This window comes from Cervus canadensis, chromosome 1, assembly GCF_019320065.1.
Source record: "Cervus canadensis isolate Bull #8, Minnesota chromosome 1, ASM1932006v1, whole genome shotgun sequence".
In the NCBI taxonomy this organism is placed as follows: Eukaryota; Metazoa; Chordata; class Mammalia; order Artiodactyla; family Cervidae; genus Cervus; species Cervus canadensis.
This window is the reverse complement of record NC_057386.1, coordinates 94,116,603-94,138,384: the sequence shown is the minus strand read 5'-3', so window position 1 is coordinate 94,138,384 and position 21,782 is coordinate 94,116,603. Positions and strand designations below refer to the sequence as shown.

General features: G+C 35.0%; 1 protein-coding gene across 4 annotated transcripts in view; it reads right to left on the bottom strand.

Moving 5' to 3' along the window:
- Nucleotides 1-21,782, bottom strand: part of FSTL5 (follistatin like 5) — an 851,448-nt gene that overhangs the window by 388,153 nt on the left and 441,513 nt on the right. For all 4 annotated transcript variants that reach the window (XM_043487302.1, XM_043487320.1, XM_043487311.1 and 1 more), the window contains exon 6: nucleotides 20,119-20,239. In XM_043487302.1, the coding sequence (XP_043343237.1) occupies nucleotides 20,119-20,239 (121 nt within the window). The remainder of the gene's footprint in view (nucleotides 1-20,118; nucleotides 20,240-21,782) is intronic.

Here is a 21,782-nt window from a genome sequence, read left to right as displayed (position 1 = left end):
GGAAAAGACCCTGATGCTGGGAAAGATTAAACTCAGGAGGAGAAAGGGATGATAGGGGATGAGATGGTTGGATGGCATCACTAACTTGATGAACATGAGTTTGAGCAACCTCTGGGAAATGATGATGGATGGGGAAGCCTGGCGTGCTGCAGTTCATGGGGTGACAAAGAGTCAGACATGACTGAGCAACTGAACTGAACTGATTCATATTTACACTGCAAATTTCTGACTATGACTTAATTGTACATCCAAATCTGTAGATAGATTTAAGTATCCATTGGTACTTAAGAACTGGTAGAGTCAAAGTTGACATGATATATTCCTTGGTTTTATAGAGTTGGATAATATTGTCTATAGTTAATTATAAAATATCTTAGTAACAATTATGCTGTTGTTCTAACTGGAATTATATCTCCATCTATTTATGAAAGTGTGATGAAAGATGAAAACAACTCTCACATCAAATTCTACCATACATACATACATTCTTAAGTACAAAATGACTGCAAATGAAGCCATTTCTGTTACTGCAGAGTTTCTGAATGAAGTATGCATTCATCCATCTGTAATGCTTTGAGGTCTCTGATAGTCATAACAAGTATCCCAGTAGCTTCCTATTATCCAGTACATTGAAATCCTGTCTCCACTGAAATCAGCAGAAAAATCTGATAAAGTTATTCATAAAACTCATTCAGTTTAAAGTCATTAGCTCTTTTAGAACTATAAATCTTCTACATGTAAGGATACTCTCTCAACTGACACTGCCTCTGTGGTAATAGTTTGGCCTTGGAGTACAAAATGAAGCAGGACAAAAACAGAGTTTTGCCAAGAGAACGCACTGATCATAGCAAACACCCTCTTCCAACAACACAAGAGATGACTTTACACATGGACATCACCAGATGGTCAATACTGAAATTAGATTGGTATATTCTTTGCAGCTGAAGATGGAGAAGCTCTATACAGTCAGCAAAAACTAGACCTGGAGCTGACTGTGGCTCAAATCATGAACTCTTTATTGCTAAACTTAGACTTAAGTTGAAGAAAATAGGGAAAACCACTTGATCATTCAGGTATGACCTAAATAAAATCCTTTATGGTTATACAGTGGAAGTAACAAATAGACTGAAGGGATTAGCTTTGATTGACATACAGAGCTTAATGACATTGTACTGGAGGCAGTGATTAAGACTGTCTCCAAGAAAAAGGAATGCAAAAAGGCAACATGTTTGTCAGAGGAGACCTTTCAAGTAGCTGAGAAAAGAAGAGAGGCTAAGGGCAAGGAAGGAAAGGAAAGATATACCCTTCTGAATGCAGAGTTCCAAAGAACAGCAAGAAAGCCTTCCTTGGTGATCAATGAAAAGAAATAGAGAGAAACAATAGAATGGGAAAGACTAGAGATCTCTTCAAAAAAATTAGAGATACCAAGAAAATATTTCATACAAAGATGGACAAAATAAAGGACAGAAATGGTATGCATCTAAGAGAAACAGAAGATATTAAGAAGAGGTGGCAAGAATACACAGAAAAATTATATTAAAAAGATCTTAATGACCCAGATAACCATGATGGTGTGATCAAACACCTAGATCCAGACATCCTGGAATGTGAAGAGAAGTGGGTCTTAGGAAGCATCACTATGAACAAAGCTATTGGAGGTGATGGAAATCCAACTGAGCTATTTCAAATCCTAAAAGATGATGCTTTGAAAGAGCTGAACTCAATAAGCCAGCAAATTTAGAAAACTCAGCAGTGCCACAGGACTGGAAAAGATCAGTTTTCATTCCAATCCCAAAGAAAGGCAATGCCAAGGAAGTCTCAAACTACTGCACAATTTCATGCATCTTACAAGCTAGCAAAGTATTGCTCAAAATTCTCCAAGCTAGGCTTCAACAGTACGTGAACTGAGAACTTTCAGATGTTCAGTCTGGAATTAGAAGGCAGAGGAACCAGAGATTAAATTGCCAACATCTGTTGGATCATACAAAAAGCAAGAGGATTACAGAAAAGCATCTATTTCTGCTTTATTTACTATGTCAAAGCCTTTGACTATGTGGATCACAATAAACTGGGGAAAATTCTTCAAGAGATGGGAATACCATCTGCCTTACCTGCCTCATGAGAAACCTGTATGTAGGTCAAGAAGAAACAGTTAGTACTGGACAGGGAACAACAGACTGGTTCCAAATAGGGAAAGGATTATATTAAGGCTGTATATTGTCACCCTGCTTATTTAACTTATATGCAGAATTTATCATGTGAAATGCCGAGCTGGATGAAGCACAGCTGGAATCAAGATTGCTGAGAGAATTATCAATAACCTCAGATATGCAGATGACACCACCCTTATGGCAGAAAGTGAAGAGGAACTAAAGAGCCTCCTGATGAAAGTGAAAAGGAGAGCGAAAAAGGTGGGTTAAAACTCAACATTTGAGAAACACAAGATCATGGTATCCAGTCCCATCACTTCATGGCAAATAAATGGGGAAACAATGGAAACAGTGAGAGACTTTATTTTCTGGGGCTCCAAAATCACTGCAGATGGTGACTGCAACCACAAAATGAAAGAACGCTTGCTCCTTGGAAGAAAAGCTGTGGCAAACCTAGACAGCGTATTTAAAAGCAGAGATGTTACTTTGTCGATGAAGGTCCTTCTAGTCAAAGCTATGGTTTTTCCAGTAGTCATGTATGGATGTGATAGTTGGACCATAATGAAAGCTAAGCACTGAAGACTTGATGCTTTTGAACTGTGGTGTTGGAGAAGACTCTTGAGAGTCCCTTGGAATGCAAGGAGATCAAACCAGTCTATTGTAAAGGAAATCAGGTCCTAAATATTCACCTTAAGGGCTGATGCTGAAACCAAAGCTCCAATACTCTGGCCACCTGATGCGAAGTACTAACTCATTGGAAAAGATCCTGATGCTGGCAAAGATTGAAGGCAGGAGGAGAAGAGGACAACAAAGGATGAGACAGTTGGATGGCATCATGGACTGGATGGACATGAATTTGAGCAAGCTCCAGGAATCAGTGATGGACAGGGAAGCTTGGCATGCTGCAGTTATGGGTTCCCAAAGAGTTGGACATGACTGAGCAACAGAACTGAACTTCCGAACTAAACTAGGATCAAATTTTCATGCTTTGGGTTATTATCATTTTTTGAATGGCTATCCATGCTTCAAAAAATGGCAAAAGGTGAATAACACAAATTATAAAATGAATTTTAGGGATAGAACATATCAATTGTAATTTAGTCTACTTTATTAGATCAAGTAGCAACAGAGTGAATAGTTTCTAGGGAAAAGAATGCAATTCTTTGCTAAAAGGGCAAAAATAAGTAAACCAATATAGCCTGGACTTTGAAGAATGATCCCAATTAAATTGGTGAATCCCAATCTCTCCATAAACAGTTATGTCTGGAAATCCTAATATTTTTCAGCAAGTGATAGCTTATGGAGTCAAGTTTGAAATCAAAATTTTAAAAGTTAATAAATCCTAAAAGACTGAAAAATGCAGGAAATATTTTATTATGTGTATTTATCACTGTACATGAAAATGTTCTACTTTTTAAGTTAAAAAGCCTATAAATACTGTTTTTATATTACAAAACCTTTTTCAAATAATGCATTAAAATAAAATTTCTTTGTTACATTATGGTGTGATAATGTGAATTTTTTTTTAATGTGAATATTTTATAAGCAATGGCATATATGGCACTTTCATCTGTTGTTTAAACATAGTTGCAGGGTGTTAAAATATTTAATTATGCATTGTTAGTAGAGTGTTGAATGTGTACAAAGGACTGGAAAAGAATCTGCATTTTTAATAAGACTTCATAAAAATAATATCCATTACATAAGAATTGTGTCAACCTATAAAATAAAAAAATCTCACTCACTGTAGCAGTAACATAAACTCCTGATTGCAAAAGAAAATATTACCACTTCATATATTCTAGGACAAATGCAATTACTGAAAAAAAAGATGATGAGCCATCACCTATGTAGTTTTCAGAATGTTAATATAGAAAGTTTTTATAAAAGAAGATTCTACCAAATTTAATTGTGTCAATAGAAATATGACTAGCAAGGCTGTATATTGTTACCCTGCTTTTTAACTTATATGCAGAGTACATCATGACAAATGCTGGGCTGAAGGAAGCACAAGTTGGAATCAAGATTGCTGGGAGAAATATCAATAACCTCAGATATGCAGATGACACCACCCTTATGGCAGAAGGTGAAGAGGAACTGAAGAGCCTCTTGATGAAAGTGAAAGAGGAGACTGAAAAGGTTGGCTTAAAGCTTAACATTCAGAAAACTAAGATCATGGCATCCAGTTCCATCACTTCATGGGAAATAGATGGGGAAAGAGTGGAAACAGTGACAGACTTTATTTTAAGGGCTCCAAAATCACTGCAGTTGGTGACTGTAGCCATGAAATTAGAAGACGCTCACTCCTTGGAAGGACAGTTATGACCAACCTAGACAGCATATTAAAAAGCAGAGACATTACTTTGTCAACAAAGGTCCGTCTAGTGGAGGCTATGGTTTTTCCAGTGGTCATGTATGGATGTGAGAGTTGGACTATAAAGAAAGCTGAGCGCCAAAGAATTGGTGCTTTTGAATCATGGTGTTGGAGAAGACTCTTGAGAGTCCCTTGGACTAGAAGGAGATCCAACCAGTCCATCCTAAAGGAAATCAGTCCTGGGGGTTCTTTGGAAGGACTGATGCTGAAGCTGAAACCCCAATACTTTGGCTACCTGATGTGAAGAACTGACTCATTTAAAAAGACCCTGATGCTGGGAAAGAATGAAGGCAGGAGGAGAAGTGGACAACAGAGGTTGAGGTGGTTGATGGCATCACCGACTCAATGGACATGAGTTTGAGTCAACTCCAGGAGTTGGTGATGGACAGGGAGGCCTGGCATGCTGCAGTCCATTTGGTCACAGAGTTGGACATGACTGAGAAACTGAACTTATCATATACCATTAAGCACAATCGCTGGTTCAGATTTTTAGTTTGCTCAACTAATTAGGTTTGATATCATTTCATTCTTCATTTTACATCAGTAAGAAAAAAAGTTAATTTGTTGTTACTTCAGTGGCTGAAAAAGTGTATGACAAGTTTCTCAGAACTTCATTTTAAAAAATCTGTTATTTTACATATGTAAATTGTTTCTACTATAATGAAATGATACATTAAGATCTCTAGGAATAATGTGAATATTTTTGAATTTGAAGTTTGTCAAAGCAAGACATGTAACAAATTAATTTATTCCAATGCATTTTTTGTTAGTCACAGCAAACTGGTTGATATAATTCTAACCCATACTAATCTTGAATTGAAAAGTGTGTATTTTCTTAGAATCTTTTCTAGAAATCATCAGCTGTATCCTTCAGCAAATGTCTTGGTTATTTTCTCTTAAATATTCCTCAAGCCCATCCTCTGTTACTTACTCTGTTACCCTTGTTCAGTCCCTCAAAACTTCTCACCTAGAAAATTGCAGCTGGTAGTCAGCCGTGTTCTGGTGCATCTTTAAAAACATGCCATGGGCCAATTTCCAGTTTCCAATATGACATCTACTTGATAGTAAATTTCCTGAAAATGTAATCGCTGCCTTCAATACATCATTGAACAGCAAAAATCTGCTGTTATTTCTGATTCTGATCTTGTTCTTTAACTGCATCTTGCACTCAGCCTAAATGATTCTTCTAAATTTAGATCTGATAATTCCATATCACTGCCAAGTGCTTTGCCTGTTACTACATGAACCAGCTCTGTTTCTCAATATCTGTAGCATTTCAAGATCTATTCTCTACCTCTTTCCTCAGACTGTTTTCTTACTGATTTCCAGCTTGTATTTCAATCTTCTGTGACTCCCAAACTGCTTGCAATTTCCCACACCTAGATCTTTCCTGATATGATCTCCTTAGTGGAAAGCACCTGGTCTCTGGCTGTCCCCTTAAGAAGTCATACTTGGGGATATACTTAATTCAGAAGTTATCTCTGCTCAGAATCCATCACTGAGACTGCACTCTTTTTTGGTGTCTTGTGTAGTTATATAACACACCTTTTAGTGTTTAATTTTCTCAAGTTGAAAAACTCTTTCTTATCTATATTTGTAGTGACAAGCCCTGATAATGTCACATAAGAATATAACAGATGTTGTATGTTGTGGATAAAATTAATAATTATAACTTGAAATATTAATTTAAATATGTAAAAGGATGTAATTGAGTCTTTGCACAATTGATAAAATTTAAAGTACAGAATGCTTAACGTGAAATATACCATGCTTCTTCCTTCCCTTTCTTCTTTTTTTTAATCTCCCATCTCTGTTCTCTCTGTTTTTTTGCCTCCATCCCTAACTCTCTCACTCCCTCTGTCTCTTTCCTCCTCCCATCCAACTTTTCTTTCTAATTCTTATCTTTAGTTGAAAATGATCATCCTTTTGGTATAGACAAGAACATTATATCATATACTAAGATGTCTAATTTACTTATGTATTTACTGAAGTGTAATTATGATTACTAATCAAGTTATAGCCATACTAAGAAAAAACTAATCATTCACTCTCCCCTAGGCAGTCTCTATAAATGTGTATTACCTCTCAAGATGATCAGTAATCTGTAATTTCTGTAATGCTTTAAACATCACAGATGCTTTGCTTTAGTCCCAGCTGATCATCAATAACAAGGGTCCATCTATATTACTTGAATGTCTGGTAACAGATTCACTGCAATTTGCTCCCCTTTTATAACAACAATTTCTGTCAGGATGAGCATGATTTACAGTGTATACATTGCACATTATAGACAGTATTCCATGTCCCATGAAATCCTGTCAGGCAGCTAAACAGCACTTGGTGTAGATGTCTGCTTTCCATTTTTCTTAAGAAATTTATTTAGCTTAAACATATTGTAAAGTTGTCACATAAGGATATAACAAATGTGCATTAATATTTAAGATAAATATATTTATGTTATGGAAAAATTTTCATTCAAAATGTACTAAGGCTGATTGCAATGGTAGAATATGCTAAAAAATGCACTTGCCAATTAACACTGCTGATAGAGGTCCATTATAAATTAAGGGAGAGAAATTGGAACTGAATTTCCTTGAGAGATGAAACTTTGTTGTTGAATAAATGGAGTAAAAAATAAGAAGATTGAAATTATTAAATATAATCAAACATACATATCTTAAATAGGTAATCATCAATTAATTATTTGTATACAAGTGTGAAGATAAATGTGTATTTACATTCCATTTTGCTACTCTTAAATGCTTGTTAAAAATATTTGTCTTTAATAGATTTTGTCATGGATTTTGTAATATCTGAAGGGGAAACTGCCAAGAAATTACTGTGTACTGAATAATGATGAGGCATTTCAGTTCAGTTCAGTTCAGTCGCTCAGTCGTATCCGACTCTTTGAGACCCCATAAACCGCAGCGTGCCAGGCCTCCCTGTCCATCACCAACTCCTGAAGTCCACCCAAACCCATGTCCATCGAGTCAGTCATGCCATCCAACCATCTCATCCTCTGTCATCCCCTTCTCCTCCTGCCCTCAATTTTTCCCAGCATCAGGGTCTTTTCCAATAAGTCAACTCTTCACATCAGGTGGTCAAAGTATAGGAGTTTCAGCTTCAGCATCAGTCCTTCCAATGAACAGCCAGGACTGATCTCCTTTAGGATGGACTGGTTGGATCTCCTTGCAGTCCTAGGGGACTTTCAAGAATCTTCTCCAACACCACAGTTCAAAAGGATCAATTATTCTGTGCTCAGCTTTCTTCACCGTCCAACTCTCACATCCATACATGACCACTGGAAAAACCACAGCCTTGACTAGATGGACCTTTGTTGGCAAAGTAATATCTCTGCTTTGTAATATGCTGACTAGGTTGGTCAAAACTTTTCTTCCAAGGAGTAAGCGTCTTTTAATTTCATGGCTGCAGTCACCATCTTCAGTGATTTTGGAGCCCCCCAAAATAAACTCTGTTAATGTTTCTGCTCTTTCCCTATCATTTGCAGTGATGGGACTGGCTGCCATGATCTTATTTTCTGAATGTTGAGCTTTAAACTAACTTTTTCAGTCTCCTCTTTCACTTTCATCAAGAGACTCTTCAGTTCTTCTTCTCTTTCTGCCATAAGGGTGGTGTCATCTGCATGTTTGAGGTTATGATATTTCTCCTGGCAATCTTGATTCCAGCTTGTGCTTCATCCACCCCAGCGATTCTCATGATGTACTCTGCATATAAGTTAAATAAGCAGAGTGACAATATACATCCTTGACGTACTCATTTTCCTATTTGGAAACAATCTGTTGTTCCATGTCCAGTTCTAATTGTTGCTTCCTGACCTGCATAAAGATTTCTCAAGAAGCAGGTCAGGTGGTCTGGTATTCCCATCTCTTTCAGAATTTCCACAGTTTATTGTGATCCACACAGTCATGGCTTTGGCATAGTCAGTAAAGCAGAAAGAGATATTTTTCTGCAACACTCTTGCTTCTACCATGATCCATCGGATGTTGGCAATTTGATCTCTGTTTCCTCTGTCTTTTCTAAAACCAGGTTGAATCTGGAAGTTCACAGTTCAGGTATTGTTGTAAGCCTGGCTTGGAGAAATTTGGAACATTACTTTGCTAGCGTGTGAGATGAGTGCTATTGTGTGGTAGTTTGAGCAATCTTTGGCATTGCCTTTCTTAGGGATTGGAATGAAAACTGATATTTTCCTGTCCTGTGGCCACTGCTGAGTTTTCCAAATTTGCTGGCATATTGAGTGCAGCACTTTCAAAGCATCATATTTTAGGATTTGAAATAGCTCAACTGGAATTCCATCACTTCCACTAGCTTTGTTCATAGTGATGCTTTCTATGGCCCACTTGACTTCTAATTCCAGGATGCCTGGCTCTAGGTGAGTTATCACACCATTGTAATTATCTTGCTTGTGAAGATCTTTTTTGTACAGTTCTTTTGTGTAGTCTTGCTACCTCTTCTTAATATCTTCTGCTTCTGTTAGGTCCCCACTATTTCTGATCTTTATTGAGTCCATCTTTGCATGAAATGTTCCCTTGGTATCTCTAATTTTCTTGGAGAGATCTCTAGTCTTTCCCATTCTATTGTTTTCCTCTATTTCTTTGCACTGATCACTGAGGAAGGCTTTCTTACCTCCCCTGGCTATTCTTTGGAACTCTGCATTCAAATGGGTATATCTTTCCCTCTCTCCTTTGTTTTTTGCTTCTCTGCTCTTCACAGCTATTTGTAAGACCTCCTCGGACAGCCATTTTGCTTTTGTATTTCTCTTTCTTAGGCATGGTCTTGCTCCCTGTCTTCTGTATGATGTCAGGAACCTCTGTCCATAGTTCATCAGGCATTCTGTCTATCAGATCTCATCCCTTAAATCTATTTCTCACTTCCACTGTATAATTGTTAGGGATTTGGTTTATGTACATGCATTTCTTTTCATTGTGATAATCCCGAGACACTGCAAAATATTTTGGTACTGTCTACACATTAAAGAATTATAAGGTTATTTTGAGTGTAGTGCATTAATTCTCCTGGGATCTCAGAGGTAACAACAGTCTGAAGCTATTTTCAATACTCTCCAAAATTGGATGTTAAACTTTGTGATACATAAGGTTGTACAGGCTCCTTTAAAGTGTCTTACTGTTCATTCAGTACAAGGACTGTAAAACTCAGGCTAGTGACCCTTTTATTCTTAGGTTTTCAATGGAAGGCTTACATAATTAGTCCATTTATTTTAGATTGGAATGGAAAAAAAGTCATTAATTTTAAAATAAGATTATTAAAAACAGATAATATATTTTAAAGGTGTTAACTCTGAGTAGGGATTATATGCCTTAAACGTCAACTGATAAGAAACATTTGGGAAACACTGGTAGAAGGTGGCATATAAAATATATGGTAGACTTCAAAACTTGATAAGAAAAAGTATATAGATTATTTTCTTAATTTTACATTGCTGTGATAATAATATTTTGAAATAATTGGGGCAAATAAAGTGTCATTAAAATCAATTTTATTTCTTTCTCTTCTTTTTTTAATGTGACTACTACAAAAATTAAAATTACTAGGATGGATAAAATATTTTCCTTCTATTATTTTTCAAATGGGTTAGCATTAATCTCTAAGGAGAGGAATAATAGCTTGAGAACAGTAATAAAGTATCATGATTATAATTTTTTAAATTATGATATCTTTACACAAATGCAGGTCATTAAAAGCATGATGTTAGACTATATTTATTGACACTGTGTTTCCAATATGCATTTAATTAAAAGGAGGTAGATTTAAAATAAATCTTGAATATAAGAATAATGTAGTCATATATAGTTCTCAAAGTGATCATAACTGAATGGTGGGATTAAAATAGATTCTTATTTTTCTTTTGTATGCCTTTCTGTTTTCTTTAACTTCTACAGTAAGAAAAATAAATCTTGTTTTTGTTTTTTAGTTGCTAAGTCATGTCTGACTCTTTGTGATCTCCTGGAGTGTAGCCCTCCAAGCTCCTCTGCCCATTTGATTTTCCAGGCAAGAAAGCTGGAGTCAGTTGCCATTTCCTCTCCAGGGGATTTTCCCAACCCAGCGATTGAGGAATGGAAGCCCAAGAAAAATAAATATCCTTTCTTAAAAAATATGTATATAGAATTATGGTAGTAAATGCAAGCAAAAAATAAAGACCTTGATAGACTTTTACTAATACGTGATTTGGGTTAAAATTTATGAAAATCCAAAACTCAATTTCTTGTGTTTTGATTCATTTCTTTTTTTCAACAAGATACAATGGATTCAAACTAATATTGATGCTGAACATAAACCTTATGATTTCTATATGCATTGATAACGTCTATGTAAAGCTTCATGTTTTATCTGGTAACATCCATACAACTCCTCTGTGAAAGTGTTAGAACTCACATAAATGACAGGATAGATGTCTAGCTGCTAAAAAAGAAAGAAAGAAAGAAAGAAAGAAATGAGACAGGAATAACTATGAAGTAAAAACAAAAATGTTAGCCATTCAGTCATGTCCGACTCTTTGTGACCCCATGGAGTGTAGCCCACCAGGCTCCTCTGTCCATGGGATTCTACAGGCAAGAATACTGGAGTTAGTAGCCATTCCCTTCTCCAGGGGATATTCCTGACCCAGGAATCGAACCTGGGTCTCATGCATTGCACATAGATTATTTACCATCTGAGCCGCCAGAGAAGCCTAAGTAATGCTGCTGCTAAGTCGCTTCATTCGTGTCCGACTCTGTGCGACCCATAGACGGCAGCCCACCAGGCTCCCCTGTCCCTGGGATTCTCCAGGCGAGAACACTGGAGAGGGTTGCCTTTTCCTTCTCCAATGCATGAAAGTGAAAAGTGAAAGTGAAGTCGCTCAGTCGAGTCCGACTATTCCTGACCCCATGGACTGTAGCCTACCAGGCTCCTCCGTCCATGGGATTTTCCAGGCAAGAGTACTGGAGTGGGGTGCCATTGCCTTCTCCGAGCCTAAGTAATAGATATACATTAAAAAATAAATTTAGCAAAACTGTGATTTTTAAGTATTAGCTTCCAAATAGTATAAATGAAAAAATATCTGGTTTATCTGCTATTATATATTTATAAGCATTGCTTTTAATAGTTCATAATAACACTCACTTGGTAAATTAATTCCTCTCTAAAGGATCATTTGACAGAACAGACTTTTATAAGGAAACTTTCAATTGGAAACTTTAGATAAAATGCATCCTCTCAAACTAACCTAGACAAAGGAATTCAGAAAAGAGCTAGTAATTAAAATGTGACATATTTCATTCCAATAGTTTTAAATTGCTGAACAATTTTGGCCAATTAAAAACTTAAATCCCCTAAGGAGGAACTCAGTTTGGGAATCTGAGTTACTTTGAAATGAAGGAAAGGCTTTGCTGCCAATCTGCAGCCACTGTGTCATGTCCAAATAGATGGGATCTTTGAGAGCAGTGTGGCTGGAATCTTCATAGTAAAGCCACTACAAGGAGATGACAACCAGATACGGTTTCATAACTACCACAAAAGGACAATGCAAGCTTCAATTCAAGGTGTTTCTGAGAAACCGGTATTAAAAACAGGGGGTTAACAAAGCTTAAGTGTGAAAGCAAAACAGTCAGTCACTCAGCAGTGTCCTACTCTTTGTGAATCCATGGATTGTAGCTTGTCAGGCTCCTCTAAATATGGAATTCTCCAGGCAAGAGTACTGGAGTGGGTAGTCATGCCCTTCTCCAGGAGATCTTCCCCACCCAGGGATCAAAGCCAGGTCTCCCACATTGCAGGCAGATTCTTTACCAGTGAAGTACAGATATGATTGTGAAAATCTGCAAACAGCCTTAGGCAAAGTCCTTCCCAGAATATTATACTGAAACAAGGGGAAAGTAATTTTAAGTCAAATGCACTAAATTATGATTGACAAGGTATGTCACAGTGTGAAAAATAAGAATAATTGGTCAGTTACCATTTTATTATTTTTTATTTCTATTTCACTTTGTCTCAGACACGTCCTTATTTTCAATATCTATATGACAGAAGAGTCAAAATGTCAAGAAATAAATAAAAGTGTTTCACTTGAAATAAAATAAGCTGAAATATCTAATTGAGCCTGCATTTAAAAGTAACAAACAGATCAACAAACAAACTTTACCAGTGAGAGATCAGAGCATGTAGAATGCCAGTGGTTATTTGTAAAAAGAGAAACATAAAGGTGTACCAGCTACATCAGATTAAGGTAATATAAATAGGATGAGGACAGAGTCATCTCCAAGTTGGAAAGATTTAAGATCATAGTTATATAATCTTACAGTGTTGAAGATTTAAAAATTATAGTTCAAATCTGTTTTGCCTTATTGGTTGTTCTTTTATTAACAGTTAGGATATAATAGTTTTGGGTTTTCTTTTTTTTTTTTGGTTTAAGACCAAGAAACTATCCTTTTAGAATATATGTCTATACATAAAATTTCAACAATCATGTTTTGCAACAGTGTTTTTCAATAGTGGCTGGAATCCAGATACAGCAAAAAATAACACACAGTGTAACCATCTGTAAGACAGTGATTCTGTATTTATCCAACCATCAGGGCATATCTGCACACTCCAACATGGAAGATTACAGTCATACACACATGTGAACTAACTTTGTAATCAAAGCTTGTAGTAGAATATTGATTTCTCCAGTGAATCAGTCAATCAAAGTTCCTGCAAAGTTTTATACTACAATGATCCAGTATAGATTCTTTTATGAATATAGCAGTTCTATCAATCCAATGCATCATTTCCCAAATCAGTATGGGGTTTTTTAATCCAGATAAATAGTACAAGCTTGCCAGCACCTTAGAAGTCGTTCTCTTGCCTGTGTTTCCATAGGTGACCATTCATATTAAATACTATAACCACAAATGAGTTTTATCTATTTTAGATTTTAACTAAATATATACTTTAATGTACATTTATGTGCTCTGCTTCTTTGCTCAGAATTTTTTTTTCATTTTTTTATATCCAACTTTTCAGCCACTAGCACTTAACTGTCTACACTTACATCTCTGCTGCAAAGCGCCATGACCAAAGTTACCAATAACTTCCTTATTGCCAATCCAGTGCCCATTCATCTGTTGTATACTTTCTTGCTTTGAACTTAGCCTTGAAAACAGTTCCTTACTAAAAGTTCATGATGGTGTACTCCGTTGGCTTTCCTATCTCTTTGTGCTATTATTGTTTAGTTTTAGCTTCCTACCGCTGTTTTACTCTTCTCTCTCCACAAACAGTAAGTCTCCTACATATGACTCTTCGAGTTGTGAACTTTCAAAGACGCTAACACGTGTTCCCTCAGCGTCAGGCATAAGGGAAATTGCAGCTTGCTCTCCATCTCCTCTTGCTGATGATCTTTCAGCCCTGCCATCTGCCACCTCCACTCCCTTCTCCAGTCAATAACTCTTCTTGCCTGCTTCCTCAGTGCCAGCCCCTGTGTGTCAGCTGTTGGACTCTACTACTGTACTTTTCAAGGTACTGTACTGTAAGATTAAAAATGTGTTTTTATGTATTATTTGTGTGAAAAGTATTAGAAACCTATTATATTATATTATGTATTATAATGTATTATATAGTACATATATATACATATATATAATGTATAATGTATTATATAGTACAGTACTATAGAGTTGATTGTGTTAGTTGGGTAACTAGGCTAACTTTGTTGGATTTTTTTAGTAAATTAGACTTATGAATCTGCTCTTGGCATGGAACTTGTTCATATGAAGGGGACTTCCTATGCTTACCTTGGATACCTCCATCCTTGCCACAGAATCAAATTTTAACTACATGCTCTCTGTCTCTCCTTGTGACCCAGAGCTCTCACCTGACTCTGGGCCACCTGATTCTCCAACTAAAAGTTTCTATTTGGATATGCCAATATGTCTAAAATTTAACTAAATATACTCCCCAAACTTGTTTCTCTTCCTGGGCTTCCTACGTTAATGAGTAGCATCATTGTTCACCTTTGTATGCTAACTAGGTAATATGACATTATCCTTGACCCTACCCTCTTCCTCCCATGTCTATGTAATCACTCATCTAATCCAGCTAATTCTGCTTGTAAGCTATTTTCCAAATATGGACACATCCTTACATTATTGCTACTACTCTTCTAGTCCTGTCCCCATCATTTCACATACTTCAACACTCTTAATTGGTCACTAAATTGAGCTATTTTTCTCAAATAAAGAACTTTCATATACTAATGATGTAATGTCAATGAATGTTAATATGATACTCATATTTCATTGCTTGAGTTATTAGATGGTTCCGATAATTAACATTTTATTGCAGCGAATGTGATTTCCTAGAAAAATAAATTTTCTTTTCCTTATAATGTCACTATCAAATCTATACTCCATTAAGAAGCCTTTCACATATAATCATGGAGTCTTAGGTGATTTAAAGTAACTCTTAGATTTTGAAAAATATTTTAGAGTCCTAATTATTCTTTTTTAAAAAGGAGAGACAGATATTGTACAAGTAGCTTCAATATAAATCTCACAATTGATGCATTAGCCTTGACTTTATGCATAGTAGAAAAATATCTTCCTGTGGATCCTTCCACATAGAGATTGTTTGTGAGCTGAATAAAGATATACTTAAGGGTGATGTTAGACCTTTAATCACTAGAACACATACATGTCTTAAAGTGTATGTAAATGGCTTAGGGAACTACAACTCATAATTATTTGATATAATTTCAAGAATCTGTCATAATTACGCAAACTCCTCACTCCACACAATTTTAAATCAAAGTAATATATAGTTTAACTTAGGAAATTAAGTACTTGAAAAGCATTTCCAAAACAAATGTACATTTAGTGGGTAGAAAACTGCACTATTTTTGGCAATCTAGAATGTCCAAATGAAAACAATTATTTCCTAAAATTCATAGTCATATATTTGCACTTTATCCTCCCAACTGAATGTGCAAAACTAAATATATATATAAACATTTATTTGAACATCACTTCTGAAATTCTGTGTGTGGTCATATTGTCTGATGGCGAATTACTTGCACTTACCTACAGATTTGAAGCAAAAATATATATTTCAAGCCAAGTCAAACTTAATCAAGCATTGCATTTTGATTTTCAGTTGGAAGAAAATAAAATACTGTCTCTATATAGTCAGTACAAGTCCTTACAGTTAATAAAGATATTATTTGTTTTTAATTCTAAGCACTCTTTACACTGCAAATCTACACATTTTACTATTGAGAAAACAAAATTCATGGGTGTAGGGTGTCCACAATTTGCAAAGAAGGTTTAGTATTTCCTCTAAGTATTCAAAACTATGTCTGACCTCATTTAGTATTTATTGGATCCCATTACACAGATTTCCAAGTTTGCTAACCAAAGAAAGCATAATTTAAGATATTTGATACTCAGTGAGAGTGAGGGATTTAGGTATTTTAGTAAAACTCAAAAGATTTTTTACTAATGTAAAAAACACTGGAGAGAAATTAAGAATGTCACATAATGCTTATTAGAAAATAATAAAATACTTCATCTTATTCAAAACGGAAAAAAATATTTTATGAAAAACCTTATAAGTGTGAAAACAACACTCTAATATAAAGCAATAACACTTGATGATGTGCTGGCTTTTTTTCTTTACCATTAACATTTACCTGTTTGCAAGCTTTTTCCCATTTTATATGGTAGCAGAAAGATTAATAAACTGGAATTCAAGAATTCTATCTATCCTTATATCTAGCAGTAAATAATGAGTGGATAAAGATAAATATAACTTCCCTGGCCTTAGTTTATTCTCTTGGATATTCATTTAGGGAGTTTTTAGTTTTCTGTGCTTTCTTTTTATAAACTATCTGGGGGAATGAATTCTATGTGTGAAAAATGATTAATATTTACCTTTCCTTCATATGTCATTTTTATCATTGTCTGTCTGAGATGATGTATCCCTCAGGGAAAGGAAACATCTTTTTCAAGTTACTTTAACTAGTACAGCACTCTATACACATAGGTACTTAGTACATAAATTTAAAATGTATTGCCTTTTCACTATTTTTATACATTTTTATTCATAATACTAATATTTTAAATAGAATGACTTTTTAAAATCATGTCATTACACAAATTCTGTCACAAAACTGAGGTGGGTTTAGTTGTATTATAACAGAAGGAGAGAAATAAATAGGCATATGTTTCCTACTCACATATAAATACCTTGCTGATACAGACAATCCACACAAGTTAGTTTTGCTTTCTCCAAGAAGTCATTATAGAACTGGTTGCCCTGTTTAATAAGGTTGAAACACTAAAAATGTAAAACTGTATGGAAAACTGCTTGGTTAAACCACAAGGAATATCAAAACACTCCAGATAATTCCAGCATTACTTAGAAAAACATTATCTTTCCAATTGATTGTTAACATAATTTTATCACAGTTAAGAAAAAGTTTTGTGATGATTCAAAAAGATAAAAGCTCATAATATGATTACTGACTGCCAAGTGCTTGCATTACATCTCTTTATGGTTCAAAATATTAAAAATGTATACTTTTTGTGTTAGACACAATTTTCACCTAATAGAAGAATCATTAACGATATTCATTCAATTTCAGTGCATTTCCTATAAATAATTTCTGTAATTTGATGCCATATTACATTCCAGCCATCAACAGAATCATATAGATTTTCTTCTATCCAAATTCGATTGTTCCTAGTGCCCGATTGTTCCTAGTGCCCGATAGTTCCTTTATAAACCATGTTTCACTATGTCTCTATTGAATGCTTGTACTGATGCTTCAGATTTCTGAATTGCATAATTTTATTTATCTTTACAATGTACTGAACTACCTTGCCTTCCTTAGCAGCATCAAATCATCTCTCAAACACAGTGTCATATTTTCCCCTTCATAGGGGCCAGATAGCAGTATTCTTGAGAAGATTCTTATGTATTGATATTGCCAGGTATCAATATTCAGTCTTCACCATGTTATCACAAAAATAATATGTTATTCACACTTTATTTTCATTGTTTTGTCATTTTCTAGCTCCACTTTCCCACCATCAACAATAACTACATTTTAAATAAAAATCCTATAGAAACACATTTAATTCTCTTGTTCATACTTGATAGTTTGTACACCATTAAAAATGTTTCCTGCTATTGCTACAAATTTCAAGTACTTTTATTTAGCCAAATATGTCTTCATATTATGAGAGTGTGAATAGTAGTTGGTAGAGTAGACTGCCTGTTTAATAAAATAAGTTAGTAAAATAGTAATATAGTTATTTCATAGACTTTCAGACTTAGAAAAGAATGTGCAGTTGGACTAATTTCTCTAAATACTGTGGCATATCATGCAGCTGAGATTTTATTTATGCCAATATAGGAGGCAAAACTGACACCCTAAAATGTCTCTTTAATATACATACTACTTGTGTACTAAAGAGACAATCAAAGCCCAAAAGACTGAGACAGTAATTTCAATTTTCCCCCTAACTGCCTAAAAGAAAGCAGATAGAAGACCTGTACCAGGAAGGGAGCTGTCGCTGCAGGTTAACTATAATGTGAACTAGGTGTGGACAGGGAGGAACTTAGCAAATCCATGTGTGTTAAAATTCTTCTCTATATTCTATTTTCTCTGCAGGGCCCAGCAAACATTTGTTAACCAAACATTTGCTTTTTCATCTGTCTGAAAATTGCCTTCCTCCCCTCTGACGTCCTCTTTTGCTTTACTGAGGATAGTACTTAAGGTGAGGTTTTCAGTCATTTAAGGTAAGGGTTTCAGTCATTGAGGACAGTATTTAACGTGAGGGTTTTATTACTTAAGGTGACGGTTTCGGTTTTCCTGGGTCTCTCCCATTTATATACATTATTAAACTTTGTTTGATTTTCTCTTGCTAATATGCCTCATGACAACTTGATCCTTAGCCCAGTCAGAGAAGTCTAGAAGGGTAGAGGAACATTGTTTCCTCTCTGACACTATTCTGTTTGTCCATCTTCCATCTCTCATCCAACAAAGTCCAAATCCACTCATCCTGAAGACTCATTCAATTATTACTACCTTCACCACCTCTCCTTGATTCCCCAAAGGGGAAATTATATTCTTAATTCACTTAATATTTTATGTAGGACTTTCTACGACATTTATCTCCTTCTATCTTACATAACATAATGTGATTTTTTTTCCTGATAAACCATAGTATTCCTGTTATCCAGAGCACACAAAATAATGCTTGCTACAGAGCGAAGTTCAGTGACAAACACATAGACTTCTTAACTAGTTTGGCATAGATTCAATTATAAATTAATTCAGCCACTTAATTCTTAACTTCTTGTGTTTCAGTTTCTTCATATAATCTTCCAGTGATAATGCTGCTTTCTTCTTACCTTTGAAAAGTTGTACACATGTTTAAAGGATGAAATGTTTATTGAGATATCCCATCTTGTATTCCACTTGCAACTTAAAGTGGAAATGCAGCTTAATTAAATCTGAAGAGCATACTAACATCTTGCCGTAAAGCTTTATAACCCGCAAGTTTTTCATATTTATTACTTTGCTAGTATCAAATATTGCATAAAATATGATCAAAGTTTAATATAAAATGATCATGTGATAATTACTATCATTGTTTATATGAATTTTTAGAGGTTTAATTTTTTAAATTTAATTTAATTTTAATTTAATTTTTTCCAATATCAGACAGCTGATGTATGACAGGCATAATACAAACATGATCTTTTTACATGAAACACATAGTATATTCCCTGTCTTTTTGGAAAAAAAATCACATGTGTATATATTTGGAAAGTCTTACATATGTGAGTATTATAAAAATATTGAAGATAATCTATTTATCTACAATGCTCTTTAACTTAGATTACTTTGTGATTTTCAAACACCAACCAGTTTATTTAATGATTTTTTTCCTTTTTTTTTTTTAACACACAGCTCTAAAAACACTCCTTTCTGTTTTTCTGTCTCCTAGTCTTTTTTCTTTGGAATTATTTTTAATGAATAACCTGACATGTAGCTTTTTAAAACGAAATCATCTTTACAATTTTGCAATACAAAGTATAAACGTCCAATTTGAAAAAGTCTTAAAGCATTCATACATATATCATTCATTCCAAAGTATCTTAACATAAATATAAATTGTCATTCTTATGGTATTTTGTTACCATATATGCAAACTATCTATGAAACAGCTTTAGTTAACCTATAAGGTAAGAATCACTGTGTAAATAATTAAATTGTTTTTGATAAGCAGTGACAAACAATGAAGTACTGTTCCTAGTCTAAAATAACCTGGGAAACAGCATTGTGGAATTAATATCTTAAACTAGAATCAACAAGAGCTGATAGCAATGGCTACTGAATATTTCTAGCTCTTTATTTTAGAATACTAAATCCCTTAACCTCTTACATTCTTTTTAATAGAGCCAAACCCTTAAATTTTCTCAGTTGCATCACTTCTCTTAAGTAGCAGCTTGTACTTTGAGATCAAGCAAACACATCATATTGGGTAATGAAACAGGAAAAAGAACAAAGAGGAATTAGAGAATGTATCTTATACTCACGGAATGCTCTATAAAATTCTTCAAGAGCCAGGTGCTTATCTGAGTTAAAATCATCATATTTCAGTAGATCATACAAAGTACAATCAGAAAGGTCCTTGCCAAGGTCTTCCTGTTTTATCACCTGAAAAGAAAATTAAAATCATGCAATTATATCAGTGTCTTAACATTTCTATAGGTAATTTAAGTCTACACGAGCAAAGAACTGAACTTACAGGAAACCTGGGTTTTCAGTTACTGAACGTTTATTTTCAAGTGTTTCAATGACATAAAATTATAAATTTGACTTAGCTTATTTTGACACTCAGATAGATACTTAGAATTTAGCCTGAAAGTTCTAATACAAAAATCTCCCAGTAGGACCCAGAAAACTGAACATTAAAGGGGCATTTTTGTATTTTACTCATTTCCTTTGCTCCACTTATATTGACTCAAGGAGATACTTTACTTCTACATGAAAATTGCCTTCTAAGTCTCAGTGACCCATGTCAAAATGGAACAGCTCTTTCCCAACAAAAATAGTCAGTAGCTTGTTCCAACCTTCATCTTCCTATTATTTGTGAAAAATGAAGTTAGATTTTTTTTTCCCTCTTTTGTCTAACATCCTTCCCAGCTGGAATTGAAGCCATTTGGGATTCTGAATTAACTCCCTGGATCACAAAGGAGCTATTAAACAAACTACTGTTTCCAGGAGCCAGTTAGAATTAATGCACCAATTGATGATGGAAATCTACCCAAGCATGGGTGAGAAAAATCGCCAAACTGCTTTTCTGCTCTGTGCTCTGTTCCATGGACTGTGGCAGTAGCTCTTTTAAGACTCCACTGATTTTGACTATAGCTTGTGTGGCAAAAGGGCTCCCCAATATTTTTCAAACATTCCTTTTCCCCAGGTAGCTGCATGGCTGTGTCCAACAGTCTTTCATATTTGTCCACAGAGGGAGTGGTTCATATTGCTTGGAGGTTTGCTTCACAGTGTGAGTTTTGTTAAAGTTGGTGCAATAAGGAAACACAAGCTCTGAAGTCAGCCAGCTTTGTGTTTAGACCATGCCAAGGCCACTTAATAGCTCTATAATTTCTGGCAAGTCACTCAACCTTTTCTCACTAAGAAATTAATGATAGCAAACTCTACATCTCCTGGCTGGTGTGCAGATTATAAATACAAATATACACACATATACAAAGTTTTAGTCAAGTGCAAGACATATAGTATACACTCAGACATAATCATTTAATGTTACAAATAATTATATATATACAAATGTGCTTCTTATTATAATAATTCATTGGAGTTTTCCACACCAACTTGTGGATGTTATGGTTACGTATAGTTTGAAAGATTGAGACTTTGTCATAACAATGACAGATTGGTGATAATGATGTCTCAAGAGCTATTTTTCACTATTTTATGGAACACCCCTGTGTTAAAAGTTGCCATGCCTGCGTGAGGATGAGCTGTAGAGACAACTCTGAGGATGGAGCTTAGGCTATGCCTCACGAGAAGCTCCTGCCCTGTCACCTGAGTGGTGACACGCAATGACAGTGTTTGCACTGCTAAATATAGCTTTCACAACATCATGTGCTCTCTATCCTTATTTGCTGTATTCAAATTTCATTGGCTAAGCTGGCATTTGCTGCCTTAGGGGAGGAAAAACGCGAGTGGTTTATCT